We start from the raw sequence: 14,294 nt of genomic DNA, 5'->3' as shown, positions 1-14,294 counted from the left end.
TTCCCAGAAGGGACGTTGCCCTTGTTATCTCGGGCCAGAGGAAGCGGGGAGAGGACAGCCTCCCTCCAGCCCTGCGCCACAGCCGCCGTGCATCACATCTGCCTCCTTGCGATTCCCAGAAGCCGCACGCTCGGTCTCCTCTCTTAAGTTTTAAACGGGGAATGTCTGTCGCCACCGTGTCTCTCAGACCTGGCGAACTCCTGTCCATCCTACAAAGCCCCAGCCCTGACACTCCCCACCCCCCACCCCCGCCTCAGTTCCACCCCTTCCTGGCTCACCTCTGGGCCCTGCCTGACCACAGAAGGTGGTCTTTCTTTCTCCAGCCATGGGGGGGGGGGCATCCTCGAGGGCAGGTCTGACTCCACATTGTCCTGCCACACGGGCTAGGACACAGAATTGCACTGGAAGAGGGTTGGAGGGTAGGAGAGTAGGCTTTATGGGGTGGGGGAGTCCTCTGAGCCAGGGCTCTGCCAGAGGCCGGAGTTGGGAGTTGGGGAGGTCCCCTACCGAGGAGGATTAGAGCTAATGGGCTCACTGCCTCAGGGCCTCAGACAATGGGATAGGGCAGGGGAGGGGCCTTCTGGAAGGATGCTGGGTGTGAGTAAAGGCTTGGAGGCCGGAAGGATGGTGGAGGGGCAGCCAGAGAAGGGGTGTCAGACACGCAGGGGACGGCGGGAGCACGCGGTCCTCACTCAGAGCCTGACCTCAGGCGACCCTCCCAGACCCCCAAGCACTGGGTGGGGCAGAGTCAAGGCCAAACCGGTCAGTCCTGGCCCACTCGGGGCCTAACGTGGGGCCAGTGAGGCCCAGGGGATCCCTCCACGCCCGAGTCCTGCCCTGCACGCAGCTTCAAGGGCTCCCGGACCCCCTTCACCCACCTAAGGACCGTCTAGCACAGGCCCGTGCTGTAGCCGTCCCCAGGCTGGTCACCCTCTGTTTTCGTGGCTGAGGAGACTGGCCCAGAGCCCTGGGTTGGGGGGGGGGGGTCTTCAAAAGGAAGTGGACCCTGCCTGGGAGCCCACGCCTCATCCTCCCATCGGTCCTGAGGGCACCGGGCCGACAGCCTTCCCCACCTGACACTGGAGGGTGGAGGCCAGGGGGGAACGGACCCCCTCACCGCAGGCGGCCCTCCAGGGGCGGTCCCTTCGCCGGTTTCACTGCCATCTCCAAGCCTTTGTCCTCACAGGACCCTCCCCCGGAATGCGACGACCCACCACGTCCCACCGACCTGCTCCAGGAAAGCCTGTCTCAGCAGGACGCCCGTCCTCCCCTCTAAACAGACCCCCCCGCATTGATTAGGTACCTACTGTGTGCCAGGCCCAGCCCCACCAGGTTCACCGGCTTAGAGCCCCGGGCCCCTCGGGGCCTGATTCTGCCGGGAGGGGGGGTGGGGAGGGGAGGGGGACGCCCGGCCCCTCCCGATCTCGGGTGCTGCCCAGATGGTGAATAACGCGGGGCCTGGCGGCAGAAGTGCAAAGAGGGCGCCCAGCTGGGGCGGGCCCAGGCTACAGTCCCCCGAGAGGGCCCCGGCCACCGCGTCCCTGTCCCTGAGCCCAGGGGGCCGAGCCGGGTCCCCAGCGGGCTGGGGGGCGCCCCCTGACCCCCATCAGCCAGGCCAGGCCTGAGGGGCGTGGCCAGCGCCAGGGGGAGGGGCCGGTGAGAGACGCTGGAGAGACAGACAGGGACCGACAGGGCGCGGGCCGCTGCGCCGAGCCCCCATCCTGGGCTATTTTTAGCCCCCGCGGACCCCGCTTCCAGGCGGGGAGGACTCGTCGCCCCTCCTCCAGCCCCGGAGGACCTCGCGCAGCCGGGCGTCCTGAGCTGCCGCGCCCTCCATCCGTGCCCTGCGGAAACGGGGCAGCGCCGGGGTCCTCTGTGCGTCCCGCCCCCGGCCGTGACTCGGTTTCCCCGGGGACCCCGGGAGGCCCGACCGCCCTGCTCCCCGCTCCGCCCTCCCCGGCCTGAGCCCGACACCCGCACGTCGGCCAGCCGGGCTGTGCGACAGGGGCGACCCCAGCGCAGGCCACGGATCGTCGTCTCCAGGTGAGGCCGGCCCGCCAGGTTAGGGGCGCGGCGTGAGCGCGGGCAGGATGTGTCCGGCGGCCCGCCCCGCTGTGGGTGTGTCCCCCCCCCCCCCCGACCGCCGGTCGCCAGGTGCTAGGTGTCCCCGGGCGGTGCTGAGACCGGGTCTGCGACCGGAGTGTGCCGTCGTGCCCCTGCCGTCCGCCCGGGGCCTGTCCCGGTGTGGCCCGCGACGTGCCTCTGTGTTTCCCTGGGAGCCTGCGGGGCCGCTCAGGGTCCTTCGGCGCCGCAGGGAGGGTGCAAGGCGCTGGGCGTGGCTGCGAGCCCCGTGTCTGTGCGTGTGTGGCCGGTCTCAGCCCACGTCAGGACCATCACTGTAACTCAGTGCCCATCCTCAACCACGGCCAAGGGCCCCCAGGCCTGTCCCCTCACCTCACACCTGCCCTCTCGTGCAGGTGAGTGGCGAGCCCTGGAGAGCACCCACTGTACAGATAAGGAAACCGAGGCTCACGGGGGGCCCCTTGAGTCAGGGTGGAGGCTGGGCTCAGACCTAGTGGGGCGGACGCTGGCGGCCCCACTTTGCACCCTCTGGGGTGGGGGCCGGGTTGGTGTCACAAACAGGAAAAGGTCCCGGAAATTAAGCCTCATGGTGTGGTGAGGGGAGGTGGGGCAGGCCTGGGGGCTGACATTTGTGTGCGGTGTCTGTGGAGGGGTCCACACCCGTGGGCCTGCGAGCCTGCGTCAGGCCCCGGGCTGGCCTGGTCCCTGAAAAGGTGACACCGTTGGTCACCTGGACGGCGCTCAGAGCACTTAGCAAATGTGCTGGGGCCACCTCAGGGCTGCCCCCGTGCGCCTGGCCGGCCAGGAGCCGACCTCTGAGCTCCCGCAGGGCAGGGAAGGCTCCCGGGCGGGGAGGGGCCTGGGTGGGAGCAGGTCGGGCCCAGAACATCAGCGGAATGCCAGCAGGCGGCTCAGTGTCGTGGGTCTCCCCGCTTCACAGAGGAGGGGACACTGAGGCTTGGCACAGTTTACTCCCCCCCCCCGCAGCCTGGGACTCCGGCGAGCCGGTCAGAGGTCAGCGTCGCCCCTGCGGGAGTCTGGGTGAGCCTGGGCGCGGGGACAGGAGGCCTCGCAAGCCATCGAGTCGGGGGAGAGGGGGAGAGACGTGTTGAGAGATGGCTGGCTCGGCGGACTGGAGGGGGTGGGGGAGGAGAGCCAGGGACCGACCCACAGGCAGAGGAGGGGCCTGGCGCTTGGGAACCGGAGATCGCATTCCGCAGGGGGCTGGGCATGGGAGGCCTGGTGCCTGAGGCTCTGGGGCAGCTGGAAGGAGCCCCAGGCCTCGCCCAGGTGGGCTGACGACGCCCCCGGGGCGGGCCGGCAGTCCTCCAGGGAGGAGCCAGGAGCTGAGACGGAAGTTCTGGACCCAGGGCCCAGCCACGTTCCCATCAAAGCTCTAGAACCTCAGCCCCTTGGAATTCTCGACTCGAGGCCCTGCGGGTTCTGGAAGCGGGAGCGCGTTGGAATTCCAGAGCCCTGGTCCTTCAAAGCCAAACCTCCCTGCTCTTGGGCCACAGAATCCTGAGTCTGTCTGGCGGATCTGGGCGCCAGGGCCCCCCACGAGGCACAGAAAGGAGGATGGGTTCCCCCGAGGGCCACACGGTGCTGATTGTGGACCTCGGGCTATGGCGAGGACAGGGCCCTGCCGTCCCCTCCCAGCCCGTCTGGGGGTGGGGGTGGGGGAGGGGAAGGGAGGCTTTGCCAGGTGCCCCTGCCGGGTTGCCTGGGGAACTCGGGAAGGCAGCTGTCACCAGGACCTGCCCCCGAGGGGACTGGAAACCAGAGGCTGTGGCCAGGGGGAGTCAGGCCAGGTTCCAGCCTCCCCCTGGGGCCAAGAGCTCTGGGTCACAGGTTTGTTCCCAGAGGCGTGAGGCGGTCTCCGGGTGAATCAGCAGTCGAATCGGCAATTCACGGAGCCTCCCACGGGGGCTGGCGCTGTGGGCCCAGGAGGAGCCCCTAGCTCGCGGTCACTCCAGCCTGGGGTTAGGTCAGTGGTCGCAGGCACAGCCCAAGTCCCCGGGAATGTCCCGCAACGGTGCATTCCAGCTCTGGAGGGAGAGAGTGCCCCGTCCCGAGGGGAATCCAAATGCAGGCCAAATCTGTGACGGCAGAGCGCGCACCCCTGCCCTGCCGCGGAGGGGAAGGTTGCGGGTCACTGCGGAAAGCCCCCCCCCCCCCGCCGTGCTGCCCCCGCACCTCTCCCGGGGCCTCAGTGTTCCCACCGGAGGCCCCACCCCACCGCCGAGGAGGGAAACTCCGTGCGCGTGTCAGGAGCTGGGTAAGGAGTCGCTGAGCAGAGGGACCAGGCCAGCGCAGCAGGGAACACGTGGGAAGGTGGCCACGGCCACCACCCTGAGGGCACCCACGAGGCCCAGAGCCCTGTACTCGGACCCACTCGTTCCCGTCATCAGGCCCCTTACGGGAAGGGACGAGGCGTGCGACTAGACCAGAGTCAGTGAGAGGGTAGGCAGCGAGGCCTGGACCCCAGGCCAATCTGACCCACTTGTAGGAAATGCTATCCCTTGGGGGCGCCCGGGTGGCTCAGTCGGTTGAGCGCCCGACTTCGGCTCAGGTCATGATCTCACAGTTTGTAGGTTCGAGCCCCGCGTCGGGCTCTGCGCTGACAGCCCGGAGCCTGCTTCGGATTCTGTGTCTCCCTCTCTCTCTCTGCCCCTCCCCTGCTCATGCTCTGTCTCTCTCAAAAATATTTAAAAATTCAAAAAAAAAAAGAAAGAAAATCCTATCCCTTAAAGGAAATCTCCACCCCACGCCCCCCCATCTGGTTATTGGCAAGGCTTCGAATCGTTTACACGCATTTATCCGTAACAAGACCTGGGTTTACACCTGAGATCAACTCGGGCCAGGCTGTGGGACCTCGGACAAGAGATTTAACTAACGTGCCTCGGTTTGCCCCCTCTGCAAACTGGGTGTCACAGTAGGACCTTTGTGAGCTTTCCCTGCCCGGCCACTGCCGTACCTCCCATGTCTGCCCGCCTTCGCCCGCCCTTCCCCACCCCTGCCCCGGGAACCCCTGCTGCCCACACAGGGAGCCTTCCTGTCTTTTGGGGAACCGGGAGCTGTTTTTTGAATGATCTCTCAATTTATTTCTCCTTGACGTCCCCACATCTCGTGTGTTCGTCCACATTCGCAGAAGTCAGGCCCAGATGTCTCCGGTTTTGTCGCCCGGCCCCACCGCGAGGACCAGGTCCCTCTCGCTGCCATTTATAGCCCATCCCCGGGGAGTGTGTCACTGCCCATGAGCCGTGTTTCTGTTCCCAGAATGGAACCGGATTTCTGGGTTTGTTTCTTATTATGAAAACAATGCCCTGAAAACGGGGGCGGCGGGGAAGAATCCACACGATTGCAACATGTGCCAGGAAGCGTCGTCCTAAAACGCGGAAGGTGTCGGGCCCCCCGCCATGCGTGCGCGACAACTGGTGACCCAGAGGCTGACCTCAGAGCCGGCCTGGGAGCCGGGACCTCTGGCCGACGTCCAGCTGCCCTCCTCACCTTGGACGCATCCAGTCTCCCCACCCATCCTGGACTCTGCAGTCCGACAAGGGCTCAGAGGGGCGACAGGGGCTCAGAGGGGTGACAAGCAGGGGGCGGTGGTGCCCGGAGGGAAGCAACCATTTGCCTGGGGTCACGCCGGGGGTGCCCGGGGCTGCCGTTCAAACCCAGGGCCTCTCTCTGGGTTCTTCTCTGACACCCTGGTCTCCAGGGGTCACAGAGGAGACGGCAGCGGTCCTCACCCTTGAGGGTCACGGCCACCGGGGCAGGACAGAGCTGGAGGCGGTACGGCTAGTGATACTACTGAGCGGGGAGCGAGGCAAGTCGGGGAAGGTTTCTTCGAAGAGGGGTTATTCGGGGCGCCTGGGCGGCTCGGTCAGTTGAGTGTCCGACTCTTGATCTCGGCTCGTGTCGTGGTGTCACCATCCGTAGCCTCCCCTCTCCCGCCCCTGCTGTCTCTCTTCCTCTCTCTCTCTCAAAATAAACAAGCATCAAAACAAAGAAAACCGAAGCGGGTCATTTGGACTGGGGCGTTGAAGCCCGCGTAGGAGTTCGCCAGGCCCGCGCGGATCCAAGGGCAGAGTGACTCACCGGCGTTCCTTCTGCCTGCTCCCCCAGGTGTGCCCGAGCCGTCCCCGCCCGCCGCCCCCGGCCCGATGGGTCGGTGACCCGGCGCCATGTGGCCCAACGGCAGCGCCCTGGGGCCCTGTTTCCGGCCCACCAACATCACCCCGGAGGAGCGGCGGCTCATCGCCTCCCCCTGGTTCTCCGCCTCCTTCTGCCTCGTGGGCCTGGCGTCCAACCTGCTGGCCCTGAGCGTGCTGGCCGGTGCGCGGCAGGGCGGCTCGCACGCCCGCTCCTCCTTCCTCACCTTCCTCTGCGGCCTGGTCCTCACCGACTTCGCGGGGCTGCTGGTCACCGGCGCCATCGTGGTGGCCCAGCACGCCGTCCTCTTCGACTGGCGCGCCGTGGACCCCGGCTGCCGCCTCTGCCAGTTCATGGGCGTCGTCATGGTCTTCTTCGGCCTCTGCCCGCTGTGGCTGGGGGCCGCCATGGCCTCGGAGCGCTACCTGGGCATCACCCGGCCCTTCTCGCGGCCCGCGGCCGCCTCCGGGCGCCGCGCCTGGGCCACGGTGGGGCTGGTGTGGGCCTCGGCGCTGGCGCTGGGCCTGCTGCCCCTGCTGGGCGTGGGCCGCTACACGCTGCAGTATCCCGGCTCCTGGTGCTTCCTGACGCTCGGCGCCCAGCCCGGGGACGTGGCCTTCGGCCTGCTGTTCTCGCTCCTGGGCGGCCTCTCGGTGGGGCTGTCCTTCCTGCTCAACACGATCAGCGTGGCCGCTCTGTGCCACGTCTACCACGGCCAGGAGGCCGCCCAGCAGCGCCCACGGGACTGTGAGGTCGAGATGATGGCTCAGCTCACGGGCATCATGGCGGTGGCCACTATCTGCTGGATGCCGCTGCTGGTGAGTGGCGGGCGGGGGCGTGGGGTGGGGGTGGGGGTCCGCTCGGGGCTCCTGCCGCTCCTGGTGACCGGGCTTGGGCTCAGCCACATGGATTTAGGTCTCCCGGTTCTCACCCGCCCGGGAAAACGCGGGCACGGACCCCAGGGTTCGGGCGTCCTTCCTCGAGGAGCTCACGAGCGGGGCGCGGATAACCCCCGGACCGGGGGCGCGATGGGGATGCCCAGGGAGGGGCTCCAGGATTCCATCTGGGGCATCAGAGAAGGCTTCCCAGGGGAGGGGCGTGGGAGCTGGGGTCTCGAGGGATGAATAGGAGTTTTCTTAACAAAGCCAAGGAAGCCATTCTAGGTAGTGTCGCTGAATCATCAGACATCTCCTGAGTCTCCTCCGTGCCCGGTTCTGGGCTGGAACCCAGGCCTGCCCAGGTTTTCCGAGTCGGGGAGGCTGGGCCCAAGCCCTGCGAGTGATTGGCGTAAGTTGGCCATTCCGGGTGGTTATCTTTCCATCTCTGTTTGATCGGGACGAGTCTGGCGTCGGAAGTCAGACACGCGGTTCCCAGCCCACGTCCCGTGAGGACTTGCCGTGTGACTCTGGCTCCGGGCTCCCCTCCTCCAGCCTTGCTGTCTGGTTACGGGGATCCCAGAGCGTGATGGTGAGGTTGACATGAACTCGCTCGTTCGTTTGTTCTTCCAACAAGCGTGTCCCGAGCGACTCCTGTGTACAAGGCTCCGCTCTGGGCACCGAGGACACAGCCGAGATCCTGTGCTTCCGGGAGCTCTTGCCAGCGGGGCAGGCGGGCCGTGAACTTAGTCCGCTCCCTCCGCCGGTGGAGCGTGCGACTCCTGGTCTCGGGATCGTGAGTTCGAGCCCCACGTCGGGTGCAGCGATCACTTAAAAATAGAACCCCAAAAACAAAACAAAACAAAACAACCCGCGAATGGAAAGATCGCGAATTTGTTCTTGCTTTTGCCTTGTTTTTTTGTTTTGCTAGAACGTCTTGCATACGTGAACGGTTAGAGGAAAGGTACAAAGACCCATAATATTTTGTGACACGTGCAAATGCCACGGGGTTCCCATTGCCGCCTCCAGAAAGAAAGTCCTGTTGGAACACGGCCGCGCCCATTCGGTTCCACGTGGCTTTCACACTGCAGAGCTGAGTGGCGACAGAGACCGCGTTCCGAGGGTTATACGGTCCTTTAAGAAAAAGTTTGTCACCAAAGGGGACTCGGGAGTCGTTTAGCGATTCAGCGAGATTCTACCTAGGACGCCTTCCTGGTTTTTGTCTAGCAGTTAAACTCCTATCCGTGTTTCAGAGAGCCAGCTCCAAGGGTTCAGAGCGGAGCAGGGCCCGTTCTGGGTGTCTGTCCCCAGGGATTGCAGGCTGGAGGGCAGATCCTGGTCAGGGGCCTCTTGGTGAAGGTGACATTTGAGCAAAGACATGGTAGAGGGGTGAGCTGTGTGCAGCTCCCAGGGCGAAAGCATTCCAGGCAGCGGGCGCGGCATGGGCCAAGGTCCTGAGGCAGGACCCTGCCTAGTGTGTGGGAGGAATAGCCCGGAGGCCTGTGCGGTTGGAGCAGAGCGGGGGAGGGGGAGGGAGGGAGGACGGGAGGGCGGAGAGGGGACGGGCACAGGTCGCGGAGGGCCTTGGGGGGCCGAGGGGAGAATTTGGGCTTCTACCCCGGGGGGGGGGGGGGGGAGGGGAGGGAGAAGCCCTGGAGGGCTGAGGGCGGAGGGGGGAGGGACCCGACTCAGGTGCTGCCCAGTACAGGTGAGGGATGCCACTAGTAATGAGTTGAATACGTAAATGTTCTCAGATCCATGAGAACAGGCCTGGGAGGGACACGCCGAGGACAGGACAAGAGCACGTCCGTCAGCCAGAAGCACCATCCTGTAACTGACGCTCCCGCGGGAACACGTAGGTGCCTGTGGCTGGCACCCACCCCGGGAACGGGTTCCTCGCAGGCTCCCTGCTTCCCTCCCCTGGCCGAGATACACACAGCCGTCGGCCGACGAGGACCCTGCCCTCCAGCCTCCTGGCTCTTGGTAACACCCAGAAGGAGCTCCGTCCTGCTCCGAGTCGTCAGAACTGGGGCTCTGACGCATGAATAGGAGTTCACTCGCTAGACCGAAGGGGGAAGGCATCCCGGGTAGAATCCCTGCCTCACGAAACAATTCCTGAGTCCCCTTTGGGGGTAAGCTTTCTCAGAAAGGGGCCGGGCGGTGAATATTCCAGGCACGGTCTCCGTCACCACGACTCGGCCCGGCCCAGGGAGCGTGAAGGCAGCCACCGAGGACGGGGAAAATGCACGTGGCTTGCGCCCCTGGGCTCCATTCGTGGACGCCGAGGTTTGAATCCCATGTCGTTTTCACGTGCCACAGATATGCTCCTCTTTTTTCTCCCGCTGTTCCCGCGTGGAAGGACATTCTCGACATAACAACAAAACCAAAGCAAAGAACAAAGCAAACAAAAGAAGGCAGAAAGACGCGGAGGGCCAGATTTGGCCCCTGACCACCCCCCGCTCTAGAGCCTCCCCTGGCTCCCATCGCCCCCCAGGACAGGCCCCCAGACGCTCCCTGCAAACTCACCTGGGGACACTGCCACCTGCCAGCCGGTCACCGCCCCTCCCCCCTCGGTCAGCTCAGGTGCCCGCTCTGGGCTCCTGCGGGCCTCACCCTTCCTCCACCGTGGCTCTTGTCACCCCCACCCGCACGCTCTGACAGCCTGGCCACCATCCTGGTGGGAACTGCGGACCCACGCCGGAGGGACCCGGTCTGTCTGCCCCCAGCCTTGCCCAGCACACAGTAGGTGCTCAGGAAACAATATAAATACAAGTTTTTAAAGATTTTATTTTACCTTTATTTTTAAAGTTTATTTTGAGAGAGAGAGAGAGAGAGTACAAGCAGGGGAGGGCCAGAGAGAGAGGGAGACGGAGAGAATCCCAAGCAGGCTCCTCACTGACAGCACGGAGCCCGATGCGGGGCTCGAACTCACGAACCGTGAGATCATGACCTGAGCTGAAGTGGGAGGGCTTAACTGACTGAGGCACCCAGGTGCCCCCCGGATTTTATTTTTAAGGAATCTCTACACACAACGTGGGGCTCGAATTCGCGACCCTGAGATTGAGTCACAGGTTCCTTAGACTGAACCAGCCCGGTGTCCCAATGTTAATATAATTTCAATATAACAGTTTATTTTAATATAAGAATTTAACATCGTGTGAATTATGATTATGCTTAACATAAATTTTCATTATAGTTACAAAATATACATTATAACTATTACATTGTTACTGAGTTATCATTTATATCTAATTGTATCAATGATACAGTTAGTTATATGATTATACTTGTAATATATACTTTAAATACTATATGTTATAATTAACAGTATATTAGCTATTCGTTGTATCATATATTTGTAAATAACTTCCATGACATATGTAATATTAAACAAAAATGTCAACAGTAATGGACTATACTTAAATGATTCAGTATACAAGTCTAGCATAGAATTATTTAATATAAAATTGTGTCAAAATCATATAAAATATAATTTACATAAAATAGAAATCTCAACGCAAGATATAATTACTTAAAATAAAATATATGATATAAAAATTAAGTATTTAGGGGCGCCTGGGTGGTTCGGTCGGTGAAGCGTCTGACTCTCGGTTTCGGCTCAGGTCATGATCTCACGGTTCGTGAGTTCGAGCCCCATGTCGGGCTCTGTGCTGATGGCTCGGAGCCTGGAGCTGCTTCGGATTCTGTCTCTACTCCTCCCTGTCTCTCTCTCTCCCTCTCTCTCAAAATAAATAAACCTAAAAAAATTAAGTATTTCGGGGGCAACTTTATAGTCCAATGTTGTATTCTACCTTTCGTACGAATCGAACGATAACGCTGTGGCAGGAACGGCGACTCCGCCTGCTTCCCCCTGCAGGTTTCTGTTTCTTTCCCACCATTTTTAATTGTGCCCCAGGGAGAGGCAGGAAAAGCGTGCTGTTTTCTAGCTCCATCAACTGCAGCCCAGAGAGGTCAGGGGGCTCTCCCGAGGTCACGCGGCAAAGCCGGGGCACAACGAGCACTTGGCCTCAGCTGCCCCCGGGGCGGGGGGGGGGGGGGGGGTTGGCCCGCAGGGAAGGTGCCGGTGAGGGGCAGGGCTGGCGGCCGGCGGGGTCCCTGGCTGACCGCTCTGCCCCCGGCAGGTGTTCATCGCCCAGACGGTGCTGCGCAGCCCGCCCGCCATGAGCCCGACCGGACAGCTGTCCCGAGCCACGGAGCAACGGCTGCTTATTTACCTGCGCGTGGCCACCTGGAACCAGATCTTGGACCCCTGGGTGTACATCCTGTTCCGCCGGGCCGTGATCCGGCGTCTCCACCCCCGCCTCGGCGCCCGGCCCAGGTCGCTGTCCCTGCAGCCCCAGCTCACCCAGAGGCCCACGGTGCAGTAGGACCCGAGGGGGACAGCCGGACGGGGCGCTCCCGAGGGTCACGGCCGGTCTCTTCTGAAGCCCCAGGAGCCGGGAGCGTCGGAAGGACCGAGACCTTGAAGGGCAGGCCTGCGGGCTCTCCTCCATCCGCCCTGGGGACTCCCTAACTCCTCCCCGATCCCCCTGTCCCTTCTCCCCGCCCCCCCCCCAGGAAGGGTGGGCAGGCCTGTGGGGCGGGTGTCTGAGGAGACCAGACTTGCAAGCTTCCCCTTCCAGAAATCCTCCAGAAGTGGGGGCCCTTGGACCCGACACGACCTGCTTACTGGGGGGTACCGTTGATTCAGCTTGATGCCCCCACCCAAGAAGGCCCTGTTTGGAAAATATTGAGCACGAATAGGCAGGACACCCCCTCCCTGGCCAAAATACATCTTAGCCCCGCCGGCCGTCTTTGTTTCCCTCTGGGTCCAGACGGCATCGATCTTCACCGACATGCGGGCGGCCGCCTGAGCAGAGCTGGGGTGCAGGGGAAGGGGGTGGGGGGGGAGGGGGCTGGGTTCTGACTCCTCACCTCCTTTCCGGAGTCTTGACTAAGCACTCTGTAGGCCCGGTCTCCTGTCATTCTCCCTACAGTCCCCGGGGTTCTGGCATTAAACCCATTCGCAGGTGAGGGAAAGAGAGGAGACGGACAGAGACAGGCAGGACTGGGACGTGAGCAATTGCTACCCAACCCCCCCCCCCCAGTCCCAAGCAGGGCTCACTCCCTCACTCGGGTAGCTGCTCCCACACCACTTCAGACCCCAGGGCCTTGAACAGAAGACACTTGGCCCACAGCAGGTGCTCAATAAACATCCATGGGAGGGTCAGAGGACTGAGCCTTTACCACCCGTGTGTGTGTGTGTGTGTGTGTGTGTGTGTGTGTGCTCGTGCAGGTGCCAGAGCTCATGCACAGCGCTTGGCAAAGAGCTTGGCACAGAGTAGACGCCTGAGAAGCGCCCGGTGTGGTCACGCCAGCCCCCTAAAGCCTCCTGCCTGCCCCTTCCTCTGTCTTCCCAGGAGCTCCCCCCAGAAATGACACCTCCAGCTGCCGGGGTGGGAGGTGCCTTTATTTCCCGCGAGCCCTCGAGGTACATGAGGACAGAATTCCCCTCCTGCTCCCCATTTCTCCACCTCCTGCCCGCAGGCCTCTCCCCCTCCCCCCCACCCCGCCCCGCCCCGCCCCACCCCTGCCAGCTTTCCACTCCACAGACCTGGGATCTGCTTACAGCTCTGAGAGCCAGGCCCCGGTGAAACTAAAGCCCCCTGTTTCCACTCTCCCTACCACCCGCCCCCCTCCCCGCCCCTGCAACCTGCTGGGGGAATGAGGTCACCTGCTGCTTCCAGGGGGGACCCAGGCTGGGAGGGGCAGGAGACAGGATGGGGGAGACCACGGAGGCCAACAGAAGTCATCCTCCAACTATAGCTCCCCTTGGTGGGGGAGGGGCTCTGATGACTCCTTGAACATGGGGGAGGGGACAGGTCCCTGAGCCAGGCATTCAGGGGGCTGGGAATACAGGAGGGGCTCCCTGGGGGCAGAACTAGGGATGACAGATATGGTGGAGGGGGGGGACTTCTGGGGTCCTAGCCGAGGCTTGGGGAAGAGGGCTGGTTTCGGGGGGGCTGAGGGGATCTGTGGCCGAGGGGCCGGGTAGGAAGTCGCTGGGCTTTGGCTCAGGCCGGTGTCGGCCTGGGTTCCACGTACCAGATCATGGGGCCGGGGCTGAGGCCGAGAGACTGTGCTAGGGGCCAGAGTCAGGGCTCTGGGGGCTGGAGAAGAGAGATCAGCCTGGGTCCTAAGGTCAAGGCCAGGGATCTGTAGGTGGAGCCCACTTTTAGAGCTGAGCTGGATCTCTGAGCTGGTCTGGGTCCTGGAGCTGGATCGGGTTCCCGAAGCAGGCTGGGTTCTAGAACTAAGGCAAGTTCCGGAGCTGGGCTGAGTTCTTGCACTGCTCCGGGTTTCAGAGTTGGGCGGGGTCTCAGGGCTGAACTGAATCCTGGAGCTGGGCTGGGCTCCAGAGCTGGGCTGAATTCTTGTACTGGGCTGGGTCTCTGAGGCAGGCTGGGTCTCAGAACTGAGCTGGGTTCCAGAACTGATCAGGGTTCTGGAGTTGGGTTGGGGTCCAGCAACAGGCCGGGTTCGGGAACTGAAGTGGGTTCCAGAGCTGGGCTGTATTCTTGAACTGGTGTGGCTTCGAGAGCTGGGCTCTGTGTCAGAGTTGAACTGAATCCTGGGACTGGGCTCTGCTCTAGAACAGAGCTGGGTTTCGGGGCTGAGCTGAACCTCAGAGCTAGACTGAGTTCCGGAGCCAAGCTGGGCTCCAGAGCTGGGCTGAATTCTTGCACGGGGCTGGGTCTCTGAAGTGAGCTGGGTGTCAGAGCTGGGCTGGGTTCTAGAACTGATCAGGCTTCTGGAGCTTGGTTGGGTTCCAGGAATAGGCTGGGTTCTTGAACTGCTCTGGGTTTCAGAGTTGGGCTGGGTCTCAGGGCTGAACTGAATCCCGGAGCTGGGCTGGGTTCCAGAGCTGGGCTGGGCTCTAGCGATGAGCTGAGTTCCAGAGCTCGTCTGCTTCCCAGAGTTCAGCTCAATACCAGAGCTGCCTTGGCCTGTGGCTTGGAGCTGGCATCTAGAACCCGGCAGGGTTTCTGAGACGAGCTGAGTCCCAGAGGTCGACGGAGCTCTGGGACAAGTCTGCGTCCTGCAACTGAGTCTGCTCTCAGCGCGAGACAGATTTGTAGACTTTAAGTCTGTTGCTGCGTTGGTCCGGGTCCCAGGGCTAGA

General features: G+C 62.8%; 1 protein-coding gene across 6 annotated transcripts; it reads left to right on the top strand.

Annotated features, from left to right (window-relative positions):
• The first annotated feature begins 1,547 nt into the window (after nt 1-1,547).
• Nucleotides 1,548-12,356, top strand: TBXA2R (thromboxane A2 receptor). 6 transcript variants are annotated; one of them, XM_047095668.1, is made up of 4 exons: nt 1,548-2,043; nt 6,211-7,055; nt 8,867-8,967; nt 11,255-11,336. In XM_047095668.1, exons 2-3 carry the CDS (start codon nt 6,270-6,272, stop codon nt 8,948-8,950), a joined length of 870 nt encoding a protein of 289 aa, XP_046951624.1. In that variant the 5' UTR covers nt 1,548-2,043; nt 6,211-6,269; the 3' UTR covers nt 8,951-8,967; nt 11,255-11,336. The 6 variants fall into 6 exon arrangements, 5 of the variants coding, with proteins under 5 accessions (XP_046951624.1, XP_046951620.1, XP_046951623.1 ...); XR_006965097.1 differs by having other exon boundaries at nt 1,550-2,043; nt 8,867-9,854; nt 11,255-11,340; XM_047095664.1 differs by lacking the exon at nt 8,867-8,967 and having other exon boundaries at nt 1,567-2,043; nt 11,255-12,356.
• Nucleotides 12,357-14,294: the final 1,938 nt, after the last annotated feature.

The sequence above is a fragment of the Lynx rufus genome, unplaced genomic scaffold, assembly GCF_022079265.1.
Source record: "Lynx rufus isolate CCGP_SWC_20201006 ecotype Redwood Valley unplaced genomic scaffold, mLynRuf1.p SCAF_4, whole genome shotgun sequence".
NCBI lineage: Eukaryota > Metazoa > Chordata > Mammalia > Carnivora > Felidae > Lynx > Lynx rufus.
The sequence above is the reverse complement of the archived record's forward strand: the minus strand, read 5'-3'. Positions and strand labels throughout refer to the sequence as shown.